This window comes from Anas platyrhynchos, chromosome 1 (assembly GCF_047663525.1).
Source record: "Anas platyrhynchos isolate ZD024472 breed Pekin duck chromosome 1, IASCAAS_PekinDuck_T2T, whole genome shotgun sequence".
Lineage (NCBI taxonomy): Eukaryota > Metazoa > Chordata > Aves > Anseriformes > Anatidae > Anas > Anas platyrhynchos.
In genome coordinates this window covers 122,006,299-122,030,969 of record NC_092587.1, presented here as the reverse complement: position 1 = coordinate 122,030,969, position 24,671 = coordinate 122,006,299, and the positions used below count along the sequence as shown (strand labels likewise).

The 24,671-nt window shown below is 43.8% G+C and overlaps 1 protein-coding gene across 2 annotated transcripts in view; it reads left to right on the top strand.

The window, feature by feature from the left end:
• SRPX (sushi repeat containing protein X-linked) overlaps window positions 1–22,006 on the top strand; it is a 42,101-nt gene extending 20,095 nt beyond the window's left edge. The window contains exons 2-10 of one of the 2 annotated variants that reach the window (XM_027449011.3): window positions 2,235–2,294; window positions 8,771–8,962; window positions 9,427–9,603; window positions 14,954–15,080; window positions 16,076–16,197; window positions 16,845–17,024; window positions 17,489–17,622; window positions 18,937–19,058; window positions 21,452–22,006. In XM_027449011.3, coding sequence (XP_027304812.1) covers window positions 2,235–2,294; window positions 8,771–8,962; window positions 9,427–9,603; window positions 14,954–15,080; window positions 16,076–16,197; window positions 16,845–17,024; window positions 17,489–17,622; window positions 18,937–19,058; window positions 21,452–21,632 — 1,295 coding nt within the window. In that variant the 3' untranslated portion in view covers window positions 21,633–22,006. The remainder of the gene's footprint in view (window positions 1–2,234; window positions 2,295–8,770; window positions 8,963–9,426; window positions 9,604–14,953; window positions 15,081–16,075; window positions 16,198–16,844; window positions 17,025–17,488; window positions 17,623–18,936; window positions 19,059–21,451) is intronic. The other variant, XM_027449012.3, reaches the window with a different exon arrangement.
• The last annotated feature ends 2,665 nt before the right edge of the window (window positions 22,007–24,671 follow it).

Here is a 24,671-nt window from a genome sequence, read left to right as displayed (position 1 = left end):
CTTTCTGGGTATGTTTATTTTATTTGTTTTCATCCACAGTATATGGCAGCAAATCATGAAGAACACGGCCTCATTTTAGGGCAAGGGATTTTAGGAACACCTCTGAAGGCCATTTTTTATTAGAAGACTTATAAGAGCATTTAATTATTTCTTGTCTAAGGAAAGATAAATATGTAAGAGCTCACATAGCCCTAAGTTATGCTGATGTTTATATGCACAGGAAAATTCAGACAATTATAGAAATGTTACCTCACTGTTTTCATTTTTAACTCTCAACCTGAGTAATTAGCCAAGAGGATCCCAATTTCTGACAGAATAATAGATGCTGAGAGAGGTGCTCGTTTACATATCAAGGTCTTCCTGGAGTCCTCGGGGATCACAGCTTGCTTTTTTATATTACACGCTCAGACTTCAAATGCGGCAAAGTTTATGTTGAGAAGTTTTTAAGATATCACTGTTTAGGCATCAAAAATTTGACAGCAACAACAAAAATTAAAAAAATCCAGAGAAAGTGCTCCCAAGCGATGGGAAGTCTGTGCCGCATAAAACCCCAGGTTTCAGGGGAGAAACTGGAAGTGAGCTCCCCAAGGAGTGAACTCAAAGCCTTTGAAAGCTGGCAGAGGGATCCTCAGTGATTACAGTAAGCTTTGAGTCAGGCTTTGAATCAGATGAATTGCATTTTTTTTACTGCTTTTATTGTAGGCACGGCTCTTGATTTTTGTTTTCTTATGCAGGAACCTAAATGTTTTGCACAGCTGCAGTATTGGTGCAAGGTTTTGGTCTGCAATGGGGTGCACGCATCCCTCTCTTCCCTGCAGCTCCCAGGAGGTGCTGCTGAACACCAAGCTCATGACTCCTGGGCACTTGTGCCTGACATCCAAGTAATGCAGCAAGAAGGGTCACAGGCGATGCAGAGTCTCATCTTCAGGTGGGCCGAGCCCTGGTGAGCAGTGCTGCAGCTGATGCTGTGCAGGGACCTGCCCCGTTGCAGAAGGAGCCTATGCACTGTAACTTCTCGCGTGGAGCAGCTGCAGATACATGGGCTGGGTTTCTCTCCTGGGTTTTGGGTAAAATGCTAGGGCAGTAGGTAAGGGAAGCTAGGTTTGCCGTGGCTTTCAGCTCCATGGCTTTCAGTCTGCTGATTGCTTTGTGCTGCTGTACAGGGAGGGGAGGGATTGCCTTTGCCTGGCTGGTGGGGCAGAGGAGAATGTGTGCTTCCTTCCAGCTGGTGGCCTAGGCTGGAAATGTAGGGACGGTGGCATAAATGGAAACGTGTATGGAGGGAGGCAAGGTCAAAAAAGCTGTGATGCAGGAATGATGCATTGGCTGAACAAAAAATCCTGAAGGAACAAAGCTAAGTTCGCCAGAGGCTGGTGGGGTGGTGTGTAAGGTGTTACTGGTTATCTAGACTTATCTAGGATTCAGACTAGACAGTGTGCTTCTGATTTTAAACCAATGGCACTTAATATTTGGAAGGCTCTGTTGATGACCACCTTGTTTTATTGATGAAATACTTGAATGTTTGCACTCTGAACGGTTTCTGATTGTTGTAAAATGGTTTCTACCTTTGTTACGAGCTTATAGCTGTTGTGCAGCTCTTTAGAGGTGCAGGAATGTACAATTTATTTTGAACAACCACAGAAGATTGCTTGATTGCAAACAGTTTTGATGTGAGTGTAACTTGTGTTTGCAGGTAACGTAACTCAGTGTTCTAGTTTTCATGTGAAGATCACACAGGTTGTAAACGAGGGTTGTTCTTGAGTTGCACACATTTTACTTCTGCTGTTTGGCCTGATGGCTGTTAACAATGGCCTGAGAGCCACTTACACTATGGAACCACTTTATAGTGAAATCTTTTGGTGTGGCCCTTCGCTTGTGCCACCTCTGCTCAAGAGATCACCTCCCTGATGGGTGGGCTTTCCAAAGCAGAGGAGCTCTGACTTGAATTGTGCAGCACAGTATTGCACGACATAGCTCTGGGAGCTCTGAGATATTTTCATTTCACTTGATTATCAAATCAATTATTTTACTTGATTATTAAATCAATTTGCCCCTTCCAAATTCACTATAAATTGGGTCTGCTGTGAATCTGAGCTTCGGAGAAGCCCATGCTAATGGCATCGCATAGATTATTGCATCCTAATCTTGCATGTCTTTTGGCAAAGCTTTCTTTTAGCCTTAATTTATATTTCCTTTCTTGCTGTAGTTTTTCTCTCTTTATTTTTCTGTTGTAGGATCGGGATATTCACCCCTTGAAGACGATGAAGATGTGTATGCACGCAATAGATATAAAGGTGAATGCTTCGCTTACATGCTAATTGAGTATCAGCTGGTTGCTGGGGGCTTCCTTTTTCTTTTCATGGATTATGAAATCTTGCAGATCCAACTCCATGTTTTTTTTTGTTGTTTTGTTTTGTTTTCAAATGGATTTGATATCAAGATTTACATTTTACCTTTTTTTAACAATGGAAATTGGACCAAGTCTTGATCACTACTCATGCACAGAATAAGTAACTTCTGCACTGCCGTGGCTCTTAGTAGTTCAGGCTGCAAGATCATGAAAATCTATGAAGAGCTTCTCTTCTTTCTCTTCATGCATCGTAACAAAACCATCAATGATAAGCTGACTAAAAACCCGGGCCTATTGATGGTAACGTATGGAAGTACATGCAAGAGAAGATGATTTTCATGACTTTTTTCCATAGAATTGTTTTCATTTCAGGTGAACTTGCTACCTGAAATGTTAAGTGAAGTGTGTTTAACAAATGAACACGTATGTTGTAAAACAAATTCTGTAGCTGGATGAATGAGTGAATAGGCTTGCATGTTTATAAAGCAAATTCAGGTTTTATTCCATATTCTAGAAGATTTTGCTGTTCAGCAAGATTGAGAAACTTTATGCCACTAGTTGTAAATCTTCTATTTGCTATGTCAATTTTCTTTAAAAAGTCCATCTCAATATTGGTCTCCTCTGCCAAAATCCATCAGAAGCCCAAACAATAAAAAAACTTGGTATTTGTTTTGTCACTTTAAATGGCAGCTGTTGCTTTTTGGTAAACCGATCTGTGAACATTCAAGAATTGTAATGTACTTGTTTTGATTACTTGAGAACACTGGATGTTGGTGTCGTGTTGTATGTTAGTGCTACTTCACAGAGAATTAATGGGCCTTAAAGATGAGGTAAGTCATAAAGTAATTCAGACATTTATGAGCAACAATCATACTGTGGTTATAGTGCTGTTTTCAGAAAGTTCTTACATTCCTCCCAGTAAAATACTTCAGTGTAAAATTTTGCTTTAAAACAGATGCATATTTCTCTAAAGCTTTGTTTGTGTAAACTCATTTTTCTTTGCCTTTTAACGCGTAACCCTCTGTGGACCCTTAGAAAAAGAATCCCAGAGATCACGAGGATAAATCAGTGCCAATTCATGCCAGGGCAGGCAAGTAGTTAAAATGCGGATTCTGTATAAATTCCTTTTGTACGGTGATCCAAAATGGATTATATTAATGTCAGCCAAAATGTCACTGGGGTAAGTGAAACATAATGACTCATTCACACAGATATTAAAAACTACCCCGAGCTTGGAAGCTCTACTGCCAAATGTTGAAGATCAGACAATGTGAATCTAAGAGTATAAAGCATGGAGCAGAAAAGGCTCGCTCTTCATTAGCATATTTATTTCAGTTGGTAATGGGGGGAAGGGGAGTAGAGAAGGACAAAGCGAGGAAAAATGGCCTAAGTAGCAGTGTTCAGAGCAGCTCCTTGAATGTGCAGCCCAGCATTTTGGTTATGGCCTATTCCTTGGTCAACAAAACTCCCCAGTAGCAAGTAACTAAATGAGGTTGCTTAACTTGTGTTAACGTACGTGAGCAGTGCTGTGCTTTTTTCTTTGCACACATGCACACTAAACAGTGCACAAGCAAGCACGTGGATTTGTCCATACTAGACACATGCAAACAAAAAAGAAAATGGCAGTTTATGGGAGGGAACTGACCTCCTACCAAACCCTTTTGTCTCCCTCTGGATGTTTTTCAGCTTGCTCAGCTTTCCAGAGAAACATTGCTGAGACTTTCTGTATCTGCAGCATTTTTACAGAGCTTTTCCCTCCCTCCCTGGTGAACCTGCTGCTCTGCTGGCTGGTGTGCCCGCCAGTACAACAGGTCATTTTGCATGCTGATTATGAAGGAAAACTGAGACTGGTGTTTAAACAGAGCTGAGGGGCTGGGGAAAACGATGCTCTCAAAACTGCTTTCCTTCTTGCCACTTGGCATGGCTGTCTTGGATCGCGTTTTATGAGGAAAAGCTTCCCGAACACAGCAGTTCCTGTGTTCATCACTGCTCTAATGCCAACCGCTCTGATGGTCCTGGTTCTCCTAACATGTTTTCTCAAATACTATAATGAGCAAACTGTAGCCCAGCTGTAGAGGCAACATAGTGGCTTCGGCCATTTCTGCTTGCTGTCTTTTTTCCAGTGATTTCAGATACAGCTGAGTCTTTGAAGAGTTTTACTACTAAATGATAATGCAGCCTATAGTATCGCTAAGGAACGGTGAGAACTGTCCATTAAACAGAAGAACACTGTAAAGGACTTGTACCTAAAAACTCAAATTTCATTTGCTTGAACAGAACCCCATGAAGCCCCAGAAGAAATGTCTAGGAAACTTGGAGCCTCTCTTACTGCCAAAACCTCCATGAACAGGGTTGATCTTGTCTCGAGGCAGGGAATTGATGTGTGACCTCTCCAGGCCTTATCCAGCCCTAATATTCCAGAAATACTACATGTAGCTGCTTAGCCTTTGAAAAACAGTATGCTCCTTCACTTAAAAATAAACAGGCTTTGATCTGAAACTTTGTAGTGTTGTTTGATGTGCTTTCAGGCACATAAAGCTTTTCAAGTTAGCTGGTTTTTATTCGGTGATATCAGTTGGTCCAAACCCAGATCCTTGCCCCCTTCTGAACCCTGCCTCACCCATTTTCTCCTAATCGCTTTCAGTTTCAGAGTAAGCATAATAATGATTTAGATCAAACAGATGTTCCTCCTAAGCTCTTACAGTTATCTGCATCCAAAAGAATGCCTGTTTTTGTTTTTCATTTCTAACAGTATCATTTGCTCCAGTAGAAGAAGTTCTGCCCCTCCCTAGGAGCCTTGCCCTCTTTCTCTCTGTAGACCACCATAGCTGCCACGACACCACAGCAAGTTGTTCTTTTTTTTCTTCTTCAGCATTCAGTTTGTGCATTTTTTAGCTGTTAGCCATTTTTTTAAATACGTGTAGTTGCTTACTCAAGGCAAGCATGTTTGGAAAGCCACAAAAATTCTGAGGAAAGCTCTGGCATGTTTGCAGTACCTGGAGCAGCTGCTTTGCCTTACCGACGGGCCTGCCGATCGTATTGCACAGCGCCCTTCATGAAGGAAATTGGTCATGCTTGTTTGCAGTTTGTGTATGCAGAAAACCTTAGGCATAAGGAATTAGAGCTGATTAGCAAAAAAAATGCCTAGCTAGCCCAGCCTGGCACACTCTGCATTCCCCTGGTTGAGCCCCTTCAGTCAGCGGCGTTCCCCTCCTGACTTCAGGCTTAGGCCCTTCTTCTTACTGACGTTTGGGGCAAGAGAAAAGTAAGGGGGACAGAAAGGACTGAAATTTGGGGGGGAGGGTTAGTCAGCCCACTGAAGGGGTGATTATACAAAGGGTGTTGTTAGCTCAGGAGGAGGAGGAAGGTTTCTGCAGGAGATGGAGGAGGCAGAGGCTGACTGTGAATCCAATGCGCGTGGCCTGCCCTCGGGTCTGAGCTGAGGCTTGAGGCTGTGCCCACTGCCATCGCTCACGACTTCAGCAGTAGCTGATTGACTGTTAATTCCTGCTAACTCACGCTCCCTGTGGGCTCTTCCAGTTCTCATTTGGTTCACAGCAAGCATTGTGAGACAGCCATGGCAATACAGCCCTCCAAGAGAGTAGCCAGAGTCACAGAACGGTTTGGGTTGGAAGGGACCTTAAGGATCACCTGGTTCCACCCCCCTGCCATGGGCAGGGACACCTCCCACCAGCCCAGGCTGCCCAAAGCCCCATCCAGCCTGGCCTTGAGCACCTCCAGGGATGGGGCACCCACAGCTTCTCTGGGCAGCCTGTGCCAGGGCCTCAGTCAGTCGATAAATTTTCTTTTTTATTTTTTCTCTTACTTATTTATTTGTTTTGGTAGCTATAGCGTACAGAATAGGGTGAAGAGCAGGGATTAGTGCTAAAACAAACCAAAAAACCCACCCTCCACCAAACTAATTTTTCAATATTGTGAGGTAAATAGTATGTTTTTGGCGTTCAGTACTTTCAGGAAACAGGATAGGTGGAGAAGAAAAAAAAGAGATGGGATGGTTGTGTGGCTGGGCCAAAAAGCTGAGCTGCACTCTGCTCCAACCTGCTGTTGGGCTCCTCTGCTGATTTCCCCCTGCCTCAGTTATGGCACATTTGGTGATGATGCAAATAATGCCACGTATGTGTCTTTGTCGAGAGTTTTCAGATGTATTGGTGAAATTCAAAAGTAAGCACACAGTGCAGTAAGACTTCTTCAGAAACCAAATAGCCTAGAGCTCTTGGACTAGTCAAAACCCTGATAATGAGTCTCTCATTTTAGTCCCCAGGTGCTCTTACTGCTTCTTCGCGACCAACACAGCAAAACGTGGGCTGTAAATCCAGTGTCTGTGAGGAAGGAGTAAATATGGCCTGGAGACATTCTACACTGAATGTAAACTGTAGCAGCCTGTGCTGATTTTTGCTTTTGTATGCGAAACTGATCCCAATCGTGTAGAAAAATGTACATAACTACTACAAGAATTAAGAGTTAGAAGTAAAAATCTGCCAAAGCGTTGCTTTTTTTCCAGAAGTTATTTTTAAATGTCTCCTGTGACTTAGTAAGGATGAAAGCTAAAACTCTTTGCCTAGGGCTTTGTTTGTTTGTTTTCTCTTTTCTCTTTTCCCATCTCTCTGGCAGACTTCTCTAGGACCTTGAAAGTTTTGTTAGCTATGTCCCACATGTCACACAGTGTCACACAGGATCTTCGGCCCTGTTGTCTCTCTCTCTCGCCTTGCAGTCCCTCCATCCCTGTAGACATGTCCTTCTCAAGTCTTGGAGCTGAGAAGGGGCAGGCTTAGTCACTGCTTGTATAGGAAACTCCAGCTGAAAAGCTGCCCAGTGCAGAAAAAGGCAGTGCTTTCTTAGTGCACAGTGTTGTCAAAGCTCAACACAGATTTTGAAGCTTTTCCCGTGAAGCAGAGATCTATCTGATACTGCACCCATCGGTATGGTGTTAAGTACTCACAAGAAGACAGTATCTACATCGTGACTACTTTAAAGGGATGACTAATTATTAAAAATTTAGTTTTACAGGCATTTAGGTTTCCCTTTCTCCCACAAATTTGGCAGAAGCATTATTCGGGAAGTCCCAGCAAAATTCAAGCTTTCCTCTGACTTGGCAGATGCATCCACAGGCTGAAGGAGCTGGGGCTGTTCAGCCTGGAGAAGAGAAGGCTGTGGGGACACCTTACAGCGGCCTTCCAGGAGCTAAAGGGGGCCTACAGGAAAGCCGGGGAGGGACCCTTTGTCAGGGAGTGGAGCGATAGGAGAAGAGGTAATGGCTTTAAACTGAAAGAGGTTAGGTTTTGACTAGGTACAAGGAGGAAATTCTGTACTTGGAGGGTGGTGAGGCACTGGCACAGGCTGCCCAGAGAAGCTGTGGGTGCCCCATCCCTGGAGGTGCTCAAGGCCAGGCTGGATGGGGCTTTGGGCAGCCTGGGCTGGTGGGAGGTGTCCCTGCCCATGGCAGGGGGGTGGAACCAGGTGGTCTTTAAGGTCCCTTCCAACCCAAACCGTTCTGTGACTCTGTGATCCACGTCACTGTCCTGCATCCAGGAGCAACTAGAAAGTGGTTCTCCTACTCCAGGCCATGGGTCCATGTTATTAGGGAAGGTGGCCCTCTGCCCATCTTTGAGGTGAGGAGTACAACACGTGAAGACCGGACTTTTGAGAACTGGATTTAGAGCACGATTTAGGTTTTTGCAGCTTGGGTTCCTTTAAGCCTGGGTGCTAACTTGCAAATTAATTTTGAAAAACTGGAGTCAAACCCTGCGTGGTTGTTCTGATGTGTGGAGTGTGTGTACCTACAGACATGACACGCTGGCAATGTGATTTGTGCAGGTGACATCCTTTCTAAATGGGGGAGAGCTTGAAATGACAGAGATCATCCAAGGCGATGTTCTGTACTACTCACATTATTATTATGCAGGATTTTATTTAATGGGCAGCAGGAGAGCTAAATGTAAAGATCACACCTAAAGCTAGACCAAGTAAGTTACTAATACAAACTTGTGTTACCAAAGAAAAGTTAGATGCATCCATTTAAACACCAGAGGGGAAAAAAAAGCTCTAGCTGTCATCACTCTGTCCACACGGTGGCACACTTATTCCATGGACAAAAAAAAACACAACAAGATTTCCCCCTTTCACCTCCCCAGTATATTGGCTATGGTCTTTAATGCTTGTAATAAAAAGGAGCTGCCAGGCTTTGAAGGCTTGACCTTCTGCTGTGTGAGCACTGTTACTTCTCCACTATTGAGGATAGGGGGCTTTTTAAATAAGATTTTTTTTTCCTGTTTCTTCTCTGTGACCTTGAATAAAGAAAATGGATTTATATTTGTGTCTGACCTTTTACATTTTGTGAAGTACCGTGTGTGTTGTTTTTTTTTTTTGTTTTGTTTTGTTTTTTTTAATTCTCTGTGCTAGAAACACCATGGTGCTCTCCCATTAAGGTGAAACATGGTTATGCAAACTGCAGGACACCTCAAGGGGAATATTACAAGAACGTGCTGGGGACGAGATGCGACATTCGTTGTCAGAAAGGCTACGAACTGCACGGCCCTCAGCAGCTCATTTGTCAGTCAAGCAAACGCTGGTCCGGGAAGGTGCTGTGCAAACGTAAGTAGTGCCGAGCTCCATGCGTGGGGGCTGATCCTCAGGATGGGCAGCCACTGGGCTCTGCTTGTCTTTGGGCTCGGCGTAGCTGCAGCCTGCGAGTGCTAAGGTGTTGAAAGGGAACAGCCATCTCCTGGTGGTCATTTGTGTTATAGACATCAACAATTTAGCTACGTAGACTGGCTTGTCACCTGAGGATGTTGCAGGGGTACATGGCATGATAAGTATCATGAGAAGACATAGATAATGAACATTTTATGAGTGTGGGATGTTGATTTGTAGGGAGAGTTTTATGACAAGAGCCATAAAACCTCTTTAAAATGTCATCCCTCATGGGTTTTGTAAGCTGCTATTCGTATCGGGTGTCTGAGTGGGCTCTTGCAGTAAATCATTTTCTGAGAAGACAGTAGCTGACTGACATTACTCTAAAAGGTGGGATTTCCCTAAATCTGTGTTTCCCGTTGCAGAGAAGCGCTGCCCCACCCTCTCCATGCCAACCAACGGGGGCTTCAAGTGTCTGGATGGCGCCTACTTCGGCTCGAGGTGTGAGTACTACTGCTCGCCGGGATACCAGCTGAAAGGCGACCGCATAGTGACGTGCATGGACAACAAGGTGTGGAGCGGCCGGCCAGCTTCCTGCGTGGGTGAGTTTGATGCTCCCTCTGCATCTTGAGGGCTCCCTGGACCTGCTGCTGCTTGGGTCCTGCAAATGAATTCCAAAATGTGCTTCTGTCCGGTTCCCGGGGGAAGAAAAGCAGCTGTTCTTTTTGGAAACAGGGAGCAGTTTTCCAAGGGATGCAGTATGCACTCTGCCCCTCAGGACTCAGTCACAAGTGGCTGAAAGTCACTTACCTGTCTAGTGCACGCGCTGTCAGCTCCAGGCATTACCACTTTAATAAAGCTCACAGAATCCTTAGGGTTGGAAAAGCCCTCCGAGATCATCTGGTCCAACCATCCCCCTACCACCAATGTCACCCGCTAAACCATGTCCCTAAGCACCACGTCCAGCCTTTCCTTAAAAACCCCCAGAGATGAGGCTGCTATCAGTGGTCTGTGCTTTACAACACTTAAACAACCCTCCCTGATCTCGTGGGTAACTCTTTTTTCTAGGTTGTAGTTACTTTGCTTGTCTAGCAAGGTCTCTGTGCTGCCGTGCTGTCTGTCTGTCACGCTGCCTGCAATTTAATGATAAAACAAGTTGGAAACTAGACCCTTTTTCTGACCTCCCTTGTTGCATTCGAGTTTTGCTATCAAGGTCTCCAGCCATACCTGGTGAATATGGGTGGACTGTAGTCACCAGCATGGTTGCAGTGAGCTAGGCTGAGTTTCAGCCGAGTTCACATGAGTTACGCCAGCAATCTGCATTAGGTAGTCAGCAGTCTCCCTGGAACCCTGGCTGAAATAACTGTTTTTACATCCATACATCGAGAAACAAATGTTGAGATTTAACTTTTCTTCTTACTAATGAGATTTCAGCAGATACCGAGGTCCCAGCTGGTGTTCTTTTCTCTGGGAAGTCTCTGATTAAAGGGTCAGCAGCTACCCGCAAAAGAAAGCACTTTATGGCCATCTGAATTGGCTACCAGTAATCTAAGCTCGTGGATGGCAGGATATTTATGCTCTTTTTTTTTTTGCGTATGATAATTTGGTTTTCCTCAGAGTGCCTGTGGCTCAGTCTAGGTTAGTAGATAGCTTTGGAGTCTCTCCACTGTGGCTTTCCATTCATAGAATTTTATTTAGTTTTCCTGTTACTTGCTCTTGTACAAATGTATAAATGGTCCTGCTGCTTAGGTCCAACCTGTTTGTGCTATCTCTTGTTTTTATTTACAAATACGAGCCACATCCTTCTCAGTGGTGTGTGCAGAGGAAGAAAAACAAACCCTTTTAGGTTTGGGAATGATAAAATGTTGTTTCTCTGTATTTCCTGGAACTTTCAGAACCTCATCTGTTTGCAGCAACAGGGTGCTTATTGCAGAGGATGCTGTCTTGCAGAGTAGGGGGTAAGCAAATACAGCTTGATCAAAAAAAAAGAAGCTAGGGATAGCACTTACACTTCTTTTTTGTTCCAGAAATGCAGGTTGGTTGTTACACAGGATATGATTGCAAGTCCCAAGTAACCCAGTAAAAGTAAGGCCATTATTTAAGCTCTGACAATACCACACAGTATAGAGAGGACCCCTTCAAACCCTGTGTGCACATAGCAAGTTAAGCACTTAGCAAACTGTTTAAGGTTATTTTTGACCTGTTGGCAGGTAGGAGGGGGACTTTTTTCTCACCAGACATGACCGTAACAGCATAATGCAGTTCGTGATTCAACACACATCCCTCACTGTAATTCAGTAGGACAAAGACACCGTCAGTGAATTGGGCCAAAGCTTCCCATGGACCAGAAGAGAACTGGCTGAGCAAAGGCTCTCCCTTGTTTTCAATTGAGGATTAAAATTAAGGTGAAGGGAGCAATGAAATGCAAAGGGGAGAGGGGGTTAATTCTTTATTTATTTGTTACTTTAACATATCAGCAATTAGTTGCACTGTGCACGGTTGGGATGTTTCACGTGATCACAGACAGAGGCTGGTAAAGTTCATGTCACTGGGAATGGGTAGGGAAGAGACCTGGGGACACCACAGGCATTACCATCAAGTATGGATAATTTCTCCAGACCTGAATTTATAATCCTCTTGAAAACATGGGGCTCTCCTCTACCCTTTCATACTCTACTTGCACTGCTTAGCATGTTTGCACAAAAGTACTTGGGGGTCACGGTGCAATATCGAAGACCCATGTAGGAAAGGGATCAGGCTAGTATCATTGCTGAAACAGGTATTCATTAAAATGGGAAATATTATTTTTTCCAAGAAAATTAGGTATGTTTTAACAGCCACTTATGGAAGTCCTTATAGAATTCCTATAGTATTCTGTCCTAAAAAAGCAGCCTGTCTCCTGTCTCTCCTATGAGGAGAAGGATGTCCTTCATGACACAGAAATAACTTTGACTAAAAAAGCTCAATGTATAGCCAATTCGGGTACCAGTTAGCTAAAAATGCCAATGCTCACTTGAATATTGTATGCATAATGCACTGTAACATAGATTGAAACAGGTATTTTCCTCCAGAAGATTGGAAAATGTCGCCTTTTTTCCTTCCACGAAGGTTTCATTTTCCTGCAGATTGTCAAAGAGAGGTTGTGGTAAATGTCTCTCACTGTGCTAAGTCATCCTTTTGTCACCTCCTCGGAAGATCGTATCGATAGGTAGTAAACGAACAGCTTCCAGCTCGGATGCCTGAAACACGCTCTGCACTCTGAGTCATTAATTATACAGGCTCTGATAATGGATGTTTTGAGATACAGAGCAGTGCCTTGTGGAGGGGGTGGGGAGAGCAGAACAACGTTTTTCATTCACCCTTTCATGCTTTTGAGTCTCTTAATCTCCTTATGCTTTTGACGCAGAGTAATGTTTTGAATTAACTTCCAGCCATCGCTAACATCATCAGCCAGCAGCAATGACAGGGTTTTTATGGAGCAGCAGGCTGTTTACCTACCCCACACGGACTCTTGAGCAAGCATTGGCCATTCAATACCATCCCCTCTCCTTCTTTCCTAGTAAGACATCTCTCTCCTCACCCCAAGCTCACAAGCAGCTGTGAGCGAGGCAGTAAGGGCCACTCCCAGAAGTATGTAAAAATGAATCAATCCAAAAGCTATTTAAAAACTTAGCATTTTTTCTCCTCAAAGTTCAAAAGGCTGCTTTAAAATTGAATATTCCTCTGCTTTAATGCTGCCATTTCTGCAACCCCGCTGTTGAGCATGGGACAGGGTACCAGTCGCTGCTGCTGAGGAGCCAAGAAAAGTGACATCTGACAAGAACGGAAGAGCAGTGGCTGAACAGCCTTGATTTTTTTTTTTTAAGAAAACTCCTTTTCCCTGCCTATGATGTCAACTTTGCAGGCAAGATTCACCCCTTGAATACACAGCTCTGCCAAACAGCTTTAACAAATGGATCTGATGTGTCATCGGTCTTTCAGCAGTGATGCTGCAGTAACAGCATTGGAAGAGCTGCAGGGAGCCGGAGCACCTTGCAGAGCGTCCTGGCTCCAGCTCTGGCCAGGAATTACGTGCTAAGTGACAGTCTGCGACAAGCCACAGCTTCCAGGATCTTTTTTCCCTCTTCTAAAAACCTCCCCAGCAGTCAGCAATCTCACCTCCGCTGGGGTTTGTTTTGGAATCAGCTTAATATCCTAACCTCCAGGTGGCACCTTGCTCAAGTCGCACACTTGCATTGAAGATCTGGGGGGTTGTGTTTTGGTTTTGTGACCTATGTGTGGTCACCGCCTCTGCAATTAAATGATGATTTTTTTCTGCCCTGTCTTCCCTCTGCCAAGCAGTGGCCAAGGTGCTCACGCTGCAGGAGGGCGTGCAAAAAAGGACCTGAGAGCTGGAGCTGCTTGGCGTAACAACTCCAGAGTTCAGTGCCTGTTAAATGCTAAGAGACATTGGAAATGACCAAAGAAAATACCTTTTCCAGGATTTTTTACATTTGGCTAACAAGGCTTCCTGGGCCCTGGCTGCTCGGTGATGTGGTTCCCGCAGGAGCTGTATTTCTTGTCTTGGTGGTGTGGAAGTCCAGGCTGGGTCGTACCAGCCGGTCTTCCCTGTGCTAAATAATGCAATGAGCTTTCTAGTGAATTAAGTGCTTAAAGCGCTGAGTCCTTAAATACCACTCAGACTTTTGTTCCATCCTTACATTTATTTAATTCACCCTGGCAGTGCTGGGGTGCTGAGCTGTAGCCACAGCAAATTGGCCAGGCAGGAAGCAGACGTGGTGAGATCTGGCTGGTTTTCACCCAAATTCAGCTGTGCTGTGGGTTACTGAGAGCAGTGCAGTTTTGCAGAGCAGGGCAGAGCCCTCGGCTACGGTGTGAGCAGGTCTCCACACATAGCAGGAACATATTCTGAAAATTAGGGAGTGAAAAACACGAGGGAAGGAGACAAAGGGCTCCCTGCAGCTGGAGTGGGAGCTTGGAAATCCTGCTGGTTCATCCTACAGCAGGATCTGTGCGTGACCTCACCGAGTGAAAAAGGTGGAGAAAAGAAGCAATAGAGGAAAAAATAAGGGCGTTAGGTATCTTTAGTAAAGGGTGTCAGTGTGAAGAACAGGAAACTTCAAAAGCTGCTCAGAGGACTCTGTTGTTTATTCTTGCTGTACTTTGTGTAGTGGGAACCCACTGCTAGCTCCGATTTCTTCTATATTTGTAGGTGAAGAGCAATCCTATGTCATTGCTGATTTGCAAAGCCTGGTGCGTGACTCCGTGGATTTAGACTTCATTTTGGGTATAACCCAAGAGACGGTCAAAAAACTGAGACTAAGTTATTTAAAGTAGATGTTTTAATGCTTGTGGTGGTTTTGGGGCTTGATTCGCCCGTGAATTTCTCCTCTGCTAGCTGTATTGACAAGGAAGGACCAGTTGCTGTGCATCACCTTTATCCTGCACATCAGCCTCTCTTATCATCACCACTGGTCTCTTTCTGCTGAATGACAGTCGCAGCATTTTAGCAGCACTTAATCAAACTTTCCCTCAAGCTCTACATTTTGCTTTGCATTACCTGTAAGGCGTTATTACAAGAATTACTTGAGAAAATCAGATGCAGCAGCAATTCTCAGCAAGATGATGACTTTATCCCCTGCAGAGATCCACAATGACAGGCAGAGCAGATGAACAGAAGGTCCGGGGTCCTTGGGTACAATCTCGGGCATCCTTCCTTAGAGTTCAAAGCTAGAGGCACGTAATTTTTTGACACTACATTTTAAATGGTGACTATATAAGAAAAGTTACGAGAGGTACTTTGGCTCTGCCTGCCTTGGTTGGATCAGCTCTGGTGCTGAGGAGGCCACCTGAAGGTGGCCCCGGGTTACACCGACGGTGGGGAGCTGTGAAGAACGTGAGTGACCAGAACAGATGCACGGGTGCTCATTTCTCTGGGGTTTATTTCTACAGATACAGAGCCGCCAAGAATCCAGTGCCCGAGCGTGAAGGAGAAAACCGCAGAGCCCAACAAGCTGACGGCCAGAGTCTTCTGGGACACCCCAGAGGGAAGGGACACCGCCGATGGGATTTTGACAGAGTAGGTGGAAATCTGTAATGCCTGTGTTTTCTCTCTCTTTTTTTTTTTTATTCCTAGGATCCTTGGTTAGTAATTCAGCTCATCAGGGTGGCCAGGACTGTTTCCTCTTCGCTTATTAACGATGTTTATTTCTAGCTGTCGTGTATCAATGACCTGTAAAGAATTGCTTTGTTTAACTGAAAGAGAAAAATCTGACAGCTGGGAGGTGAATCCCCCAGGACCTGGCATGTAGAACAGTAGCAGATTGGTGTGGTTATTGCAGAGCTGATGGAACAAATAATGGTAGCATTTTGATTGCACCTGTGAAATTTTCCAGAGCTTCTTCGTGGGTCTCTTCTCATAGTCAAGAAGTTCTGTTACACAAAGCAATGGAAAGAGAATACTGCACTGGAGGTAGAGAAAGAGACAATTTTGACTGCCTATAAAATAAAATAGTGTCACAATATTTGTGATCATTTTTTAGCTTCTTCCTGAAGCAGTGCTGGCTGTCAGAAGTCTCTAACTGCTGTTAAAGAGTTCTTCGGTTACCTTTCAAGCAATGCTTCTCATTTAAAACTTAGGTAGCTATAAATATTTCATTTAAACTTAACACTTTCTTTAAAAATCCTGTTCATCTTTATGGTTTCGCAGTTATACTTTCCAGAAGAGCAAGGTGCATATGCAATGGTACCGATGGCTCTGATTTCTTGGGCATTACATGATAGTTAGCTATGCTATGAATTGTTTCTTAGGAAACAAGCAGTCCTTGACTGCTCTGCTCCCTTCTTGTCAGCAGGACAGGTCCCTGTTGTTAAGAACAGGACCTGAATATTTGACTGCCCTGGTCTCTGCTTTGCAGTTTCTTCCTGTGCTTGCTCTCAGTCTTCAGTCATGTAGCACAGACAGACAAGCTCAGCATGCCCCAGACTTCACTCTTTTTAGGCTTTTACAGCTTTGGCAGTAGGACAATCCTGGTGAATTTATGAATGTTTGTCCCATTTTATCTCCTGTTTTAGTGTTATTTTGAAAGGCCTGCCCCCAGGGTCACATTTTCCAGAAGGCGACCACAAAATCCAATATACTGTATATGACAGAGCTGAAAACAAAGGCACTTGCAAATTTCTCGTTAAAGTCAGAGGTAAGATTGATGTTTTACACTATACCTACACTCACTGATTTGCTTCTGGCTTAGGAGGCAGTGTTAGAAACATCCTCAGCTCTATATTTGTCTGCAGAAATAGGTGTATATAAAGTTTATGCTGACTCTGTAACTGAGTGCACCATCCTGCTCCTGCTGGGACCCTGGGGACCCAGGCTTGTAGCAGAGTGGGCACCAGACACTCTGCAAGTTGGGGAAGGGCTCTGCTGATCAGTCCTGCTGCATAACGTTGAGCCTGTGGGCTGCTGAAACAAATACCTGAAGGAGTTCTTGCAGCTGTGCCTCACATCGCTCAAGAAGGGTTGCTCTTTCACAAGGTGTTGCAATCTGGAGTCAAATCCATGGAGAAGCGATCTCTTTTTGCACCATGACCTTTTGTCACCCTAAACCACAAACACATGTACACACAGATGTATCTGCATCATTTTAATTTACATATGAGGGCTTTTTTGTTTGTTTTGTTTTGTTTTTGTTTAGTTTTTGTTTAGTTTTTACATCCTTTAACAATAGAGGTAGCAAAAGAAAAACATCTTCCATCCTGGTATTCCACTGGCCGTGCTACCCTGGTAGCAAGGTGATTCATGCCTTGTTTTTCATTTTTTTTTTCACCTCTTTGATGCCTAAAGTCAGGCGCTGTGTGAAATTAAACGCCCCAGATAATGGCTACATCAAGTGTTCGGGTGATGGAAATAACTACGGTGCTACGTGCGAGTTCTCCTGCATTGGTGGCTACGAGCTGCAAGGAAGCCCAGCTAGAGTGTGCCAGTACAACCTGGGCTGGTCGGGAGTGGAGCCAACCTGTGCACGTAAGTGAGTATTTCACCACTTCACTGGAAGGGCTACCAGAGCAGTGGTTCTCACGGAAGAGAGAATTTGGGAAGGGAGCCTGGGGAGGAACAGTTACAAACTCTAATGCCCTAGAGATAAGAAACTCATCATCTTTGTCTTCCTGCCAGTTCGCATTTACACCTGAAACATCTGCTACCTCTGGCTGTTCTGTCCTAGGAGATAACGATGGTGCCTTAAAACTGGCAGTGTGTTTCAGCCCAGACCTTTGTACAAAACTTTACATACTGGAGTTGATCCATCTTCTAAGACAGAGTACAGCTTAAGATAAAATTGTTGGCTTCTATGAGGCCAGTCTTTCACCTGTATCCTCTTTATTATTCTCTTGTTCCCGTGCTTCTGGCATCTAACAGTTGTTTGTCCTATTAAAACTAGATCTCTTTTCAGTTCTGCTCTGTAACTCTTGTTTTAAATTTAATTCTAGCCATGAATATTAATGTGAATGTGAGGACTGCAGCTGCGCTTCTGGATCAGTTTTATGAGAAGCGGAGGCTGCTAATTATTTCAACTCCTACTGCAGCCAACTTCTTCTACAGGATGCAGTTGGGGATGCTGCAGGTAAAGCACAATTCAGGGTGGGTTGCGGGGGTTGTAGCAACCAATTTTTCCCTTTTAAAGACGCAGGAGAACAAGCTCCACTGCTGGTATAAATCTGTAAACTTCAGATGCTGCACTGCAGCCAGAAGAGGATCTAACTGAAGTGGTGGTGGTTCTGGATTAATCCTTTTAATGTTTGTTTTATTTTAAACATCTCCCCAGTTTCTAATTCGGCTCTATTCTGGATTGTACTGCCTCTGACTGACCAGTTACTCAATCCCAGGCGGTTCTGGCCCTCTTCCAACCTCCTAAGATTAATTTAATATTAACTTGTGCTCTAATAAGCATTCCCTAAGTCAGTTCCTAGGGGAGTTAGGAAAAAAAACGCTCAGCACTTCAGTGGCTACACTTCATGCAAACCAGGCTTACAGGCGTTGTAACTACAATATGAAAATGTGAAGAAATAGATAGAAACAGAATAGAAATAACTTGTGTACCAGCAGGCTCAGCACAGAAATCACCCAGAGTGAAACACTCTGGGTGATACTACTGTTGTATTTTGTTCCAAAAAATTAAAAAAAAAACCTTCAGATAATGGTCCTTATGTTTTTTGTTTTTTGTTTTTTTTTTGTGTTGGGTTCTTGCTAGACTAAGGGGTGTACCTCAGAAATGTATCTGTGTCCTGGGGAAGCAGCCAGTCCTGTATTCTTTCATAGTGGCAAGTGCTTGCACGTTGCTTCTTTTCCCACAAGTGGAACAACGTCCAGAAAGAATAGTCATTGTGATATGAATGTGATAACGTTTTTAACTGCTGGCTTCGGTCACAGGTGTGTTAGAAACAAAATGAAAAGCTTTTCTTTTCCCACAGTAGATTACTCGGGCAAGAAAATTCAATATATTGATTGAAATGAGGTAGTTTAAAATACTATTTTAATGGCTGTATTACTTTTCCCACTGCTTGGTCAAACAAGTTGGCATGAAAAAAACAACTTTCTGCAGTTGCCTTCCGTTTCACATGCTTGCTTTGATTACCAAACGAGATTACTGGCACAAAGCTCAACACACTGATACGCTGGCATCTTTTCATGTCATTACAACACAAGTACGCATTTCTCCAAGGTGGTCCCCGCGTGGCGGTGTTCTCAGGGTAGCTCAGAATCCATCATTTAACAGCCCCTGGAGCCCTGAGGCTGTAGTTGTTTGCAGAGAGAATGAGAGAGACCCTTCAAAGTACACTCATTTCAATTTAAACCATTTCACTAACACGAGATTAGACCATTTATGAGCAACAACCCAATGTTCTCTCTAACATCTCTCTTCTCTTAACCCTTGCAGCCAGCACAGTGTGGTCTAGACCTCCGGCACGTTACCGTTGTTGAACTGGTTGGCGTCTTCCCCGCACAGATAGGAAGAATAGGGGTAAAGCTGCTGCCCCCATCACTTGCACTGCAACTCAGGTAAAGTAAGGTTTGACTACTGTTGTGTGCGCACTGTAGCATCTGTAATGTATTGCTTTTGCTTTCCTGCATCTTATTATCTAAATAGGGATATTATATTGTAGTGTACTTAGCTCAACACTGGAAGGTAGGTAGGTGTTCATGAGTAAGGTTCAGCTTTAGTTTCCTCTCTATTAACTGTGCAATAGCTGCTGAAAATTCATAGGCATTTGGGATTTATGAAATTAAGAGTATAGGCTTCAGTCTGTTTCGTATTTAAAGGGGCTGACTCTGTCAAGTGCTGTGCCTTCTTTGCTCAAACCCAATGACACTGAATTTAGGTGAGCCCTTTGTGCAGCCCCTTATGTCTGTATGGGTTCAAGTCACTGAAAACACCTCGTGTTTGTATTTGTGCTGGAGCTGGGCAGCTGCAGTCCTGCCGGCCTGCAATCACTTTGCAAGAACAGCCTTGGAGCAGCTGCCAGCGCAGCCTCACACAGCCCCACCGCCTCATCGTGGCTGCGGCCAGGCCAGAGGAGAAGCAGTGGTTGCTCTTTGAAGTCCCACATGAAGATATGATACAGGCAGCATTTCAAAGGGCAGATGATCTCAGCCTCCCCAGCCTGACTGACATTCAACGGTTTTACTGAAATCTAAACTGTTTTGACTTAGTTTTGGACAAGCAGGGGGTTGGTTTTCACTTGAAAGGAAGACTTCAAGTGCCAGCACTGCCTAGGGTTAGGACTACCAGAGCCAAAAGTGAAGGCCTGTTTGGCAGGGAAAGAAGTTGTTATTTAGGAAAGAAGTCCAGGAGCATTTTAGGCAGCATCTTCTGTGATATGCCTAAGAAAATGGTGTAAATTTTAATTTGGAACAATAAAAAAGTGCTCTTCTCTCAGGCTGCTGACATGTCTGAGAGTTTTTTGGATTGAAAAAAGAGATAAAAGCATTTGTTCCCTATAAAATGAAAGAGGGAACACAAAGAGCTTCTTTTTACTTTAGTAAATGTACTTTTTTTTTTTTTTTTTTTTTTTTTTTAAGTTGAAGTGGTTTTCTTGTGGCTTTGTAGAAAATAACCTCTGGTAATAACCCTGCTCCCTGACTCCTCCTGCTGCCTGCAACCCCACTCCCCACCCCCAGCCTTCAATTTCAGAAATTGGGATGCTCTAAAACCTGCCCTGCACTCAGTGGAAGTTAGCTTTCCTTTAGATTTTATTTTATTTTTTTTACCTAGACTCTGTTGCTACCATGGTGTGAGGTAGTATTCTGGTTCTGGAAGGCACTTGAATCAAAATGAAACACTCCCTGAAACATCTTGAATAGAGATGCTGCCCAGAATTAGTACTCTGTAAACTAAACCAGTCAAACTAGTTAAAACTTCAGCAACCTCGAAAGGGTTCGTATTTGGATTTGTAGAGGGTAAACATTTTCATTAAGAAACCACATTCCTCCTCTGCCTTATCTCACCACCTATCACCATAAATTAGCTCCAACATTGTTTCAGTTTGAAATCAATGGCTGAGCTCTCTCACCATAACAAAACAACAACTAGAGAACTCGAACCCAATGGAAGGCAGAGGAAGGTCAATTTTTATGCTTCAAACCTTTCTGAAATTCAGCTCCCAAGAGACCCTCCTCTTCATGGCAGCTGTCCTGTCCTGACCCCATTCCATCACAGATGCCTGAATTTATTTTCCCCACACCAGTGATGTTGACTGCATGCATGTCTGAGGATCTTATAAATTATAACTCCTCCAAGGATGAGTTAAATGAGCATCAAGGACATACTTTTCTTGCTGTTGCACCTCCAGAGGAGCTTGAATGGCCCATTTCACCACTCCAAAGGAAGGACTCTGCCCTGATTAGTGGTGGCTTTTTTTTTTTTCTGCTAAATTGGAGTTGCCACCAGGTAGGTAGTTACTATTAGGAAGCAAGGAGAACTGACTCAAGTAATTTTGTTCTGCTCTTTATCATTGTTTTTTCTTTGTTTGTTTTATACTGCCTGGCAGCAAAAAAAGAGAATAGCCTACCTGTAACTCTTGAGCTCCATCACAACGCTTTTTCTTTAGGCAGTGCATATAGTCCTGTACTTTCTTTGTCTTTTTTTCTGTTATGAGAGCAATAGGTAGGGCATGTGCCATACTGCCAAATCAGACGTCTGAGAAGAAAACAGCGCTGAGTGCAGTTACCCTGACCCTTCCCTCCTGCAGAGGTACAGCCTTGCAGCACGGGCAGACACCTGCTCACTGCTGACTCCCTTCTTACAGCTGAGACAAAGCAGACCCTGTGTAGCCCCCTCCGACCATCCCCAGAGTCCTCTGCCTGGAGCCAGCAGCCTGGCTTTGCCATTTATTGCTGTCTGAAGTGCCTGGGCACATGATGGGCTTTCACAAAACGACTTCCTTATTTTGCAGGCTGCTGCTGAGGATCCCCCATTATAATTTCAACATCGTGGTGATGGACAAGCACGGCATGGACAAGGAACGCTATCCTTTCCCAGCAACGCCAGCCGAGCTCTTTGCACTTATTGACAATTTTCCCTTGAGAAAAGAAGAGATGAAACTGCAAGCAGAAATTGGCCAGTCATGCCCCTAATTGAGAATTGCAGGGCTTGTATTTGCCAGTGATTTTTTTTTTTTTTTTTATCCACGTAATTCTCCCCTTGGTGCTACACAAAGCATGGCTTTTGTAATCACTGATGTACAGATTTTTTGTGTGTATTGTTAGGTCTGTCCAGCTGTGTAGCTACTCTGCATAGACATATGCATGATGCTTTTTTGTACTTTCAGCCATCTGTAGAGAAACGCGTACGTAGGAATACTACCCAGTGGAGTTTCTTGTACAGACAGCAAAGACCTGAGGCACGTCTCTAGGAGTTTATTTTGGATTTTTCATTCAGTGTAAAATTGGGGTTTCTTTCTTACTGTTTATAAGTCTTTTTATTAATAAAATATTGTTTTGCAAAGAAATAGCTGTCTAACCCTCGGAGATAAAGTTGACTGATTTACTCAAAAGCTGAATCAAGCTACCACCCCTCTGTAAACCATTTAAATCAAAGGCTAATGTTTCTGTCTGTAGTGTACAGTGACCCAGAGGTGTCTTTCAGACCCATTATAATACAGTCAATCACAGACACCAAGCATAAGCCAAAGGCAACATGAGTACTTATTCTGAGCAGAGGCAAAGAAAATAGGTGGTGGCAGGAGTATGGAAATATTTCCAGAAGGAATTCAGTAACAGAAGGGTGAGCAACACAAAAAATGGGTGGTAAGTTACTAGAGGCTGTGTACTGCAATACTTGACAGAAGATCTGCTCATACCTGGTGTGTGTCTGCTTCTGGCATTACGTGTCCAGTGACTGGTAGTAACAGATTTATTTCCCTTTTCATCTTGGAGACAGATCAGGCTCTTGATTTGATGGCAGGGGAATACCCCCTCCAGGGAAGCTTTATCAAGGATTTGTCGTTTCCAGATCTGTGAAAACAGTTTTTTGCAACGCATCATTTACAATCTAACAACAACAAAAAAAGTTCACTGCTTGGCAAGAAGTGTTAAGAGGCAATCAAAAAAGGAAATAGTTCTCTAGTGTTTTATTATAACCCACAATCTTGACAATCCATTGCAAAGAATATACATCATGCATGAAGAATACAAACCCAAAAGGAATTAAAATTGTGAGTTAAAGCTTTGGACACTTGCTTACAGGATCAGGTGCGTAATTTCCCATCACTGAACAGCACTTCAGTGGCTGTGCTGTTCATACTGTTCAGAGCAAAGCCTTTTTTTTTTTCAGCCAAATGCTTGTTTGTCTTCAACTGCTCGATTTTATGCTCCTGTGTCAGCAGGGGAACAGTTTATCAGCATCCTTAAAGCAATCCTTACCAAAGGATACAACCTTTCACACTCTCTGAAATTAGGGTATTTTTTAAAAAATGTTGCTCTTGCAAATGAATTAATGAGGGAGTGAATGTGTGGATAGGGAATTCAGTCCTGATACTAGCTAAGAAAAGCTAATTTGCAGACTGAAGTGCAAGGGCATCGAGGCAGAGGGATCTTCTGAGCAGAATGGTCTGCCTGCAAGATCGTTAGGAGCCTTACTGAGCACCCGAGAGTAGTCATGAAAGCATGATGCACCCAAGGCAGTGACCCCCTGCAGAGCTGATGCCAAAGGCAAAGAAAATCCAGATACACCCTGGCCTCTGCAGGTGGTGCTGCCAGGTCTGTGAGCATGACCGACTGGAGGACAAGGACTGAACTTCCTTTGAATCAACTTTCCTGGCATTTCCAAGACACAAGGACAGCTTTGGCAGGCATGCACTCATAACGAGAGTGGGCAGGTGGTTTCCCCCAGCTCTCTTCAGTCAAAAAGCACATCCACTGATCCCCAATGATTTTACAAATAAATACGTAAGTCTGGAGGTCTGATGGGTCTGATTTTTCTGTTGTATTCCTGCAGTTCCAATCCGCTGCTGCTCCGTTTCGATTTGGGTGCAGAATCAATGCATCCCATCATCTTTAATGACTGGCTGAACAGGAGTGGGGCTTTACAATCGCTACAACCAGGAAAGTGATTGCAATCACCAGGCTGTTTGAGCAAATTGAATTAAGTGGATGGAAGTGCATAATGATCGGCTTACTGCTTATAGTTCTACACAGAACATCTCTTGAAATCTTGTGATTAACAAAAGCTGTTCTTGATTGCAAATATAAGCTTTTTGGCATTTTCTGTTGTACGTTTTTGTGGGGAGGAATGGAACAGTGAAAAACACCATGTGCCATCTCTGTTTTGGAGTCAATCATCCTGCAAGTACGGTATGCAGGAACGTGGCAGATTTGCCTTTCAGGAAAGGACTGTTTGAACAAGAGACTTGGTATTATTGGCATTAGCCCAGCTTTTGTGTATCTAAATAAATTCCAAATATTCAAATATATTCAAGTAGTTCATCCTGTAGACTTCTAGTCCCAAAAAAACAATGTTGTGTAAGCAAGGTGCAGTACCTACACTAGTGCCTTTTATTTTATTTTATTAAATGTTTAACAGAAAATTTATCTCCCTCAAAATCACACAGGCCTGAGTCTTTGTTGTACTTCCAACATGGCTCTTCTTGCCACAGCTGTTAATCCTACCACTGCTGACAAAACACAAATCCTGTTTAAAGCACAACTTGGGTTGGGAGGATTAAAGGCTGTTTCCAAGAAGCCAGACCTGCAGCGATTCTTGTCCTTTCCTCTCCCACTCCAGGCTATTCACTGCACAAGTGACAGATCGCAGCGTGCAGATAGCACCACGGGCTCGAGGTTTTTGCATCAATCTGGAGATAACGTTTTGTTTGTGAACATGTTCTCAACAACCAAAGGAGCTGGATCATTTTAGAACTGAGCAGAAGTAGTTTCTGTCACGTAGTATCTTTTGCAACAAACCCACTGTGATACATTATCATAGAATCATAGAATCATAGAATATCCTGAGTTGGAAGGGACCCTTAAGGATCATCAAGTCCAACTCTTGACACCGCACAGGTCTACCCAAAAGTTCAGACCATGTGACTAAGTGCACAGTCCAATCTCTTCTTAAATTCAGACAGGCTCGGTACAGTGACCACTTCCCTGGGGAGCCTGTTCCAGTGTGCAACC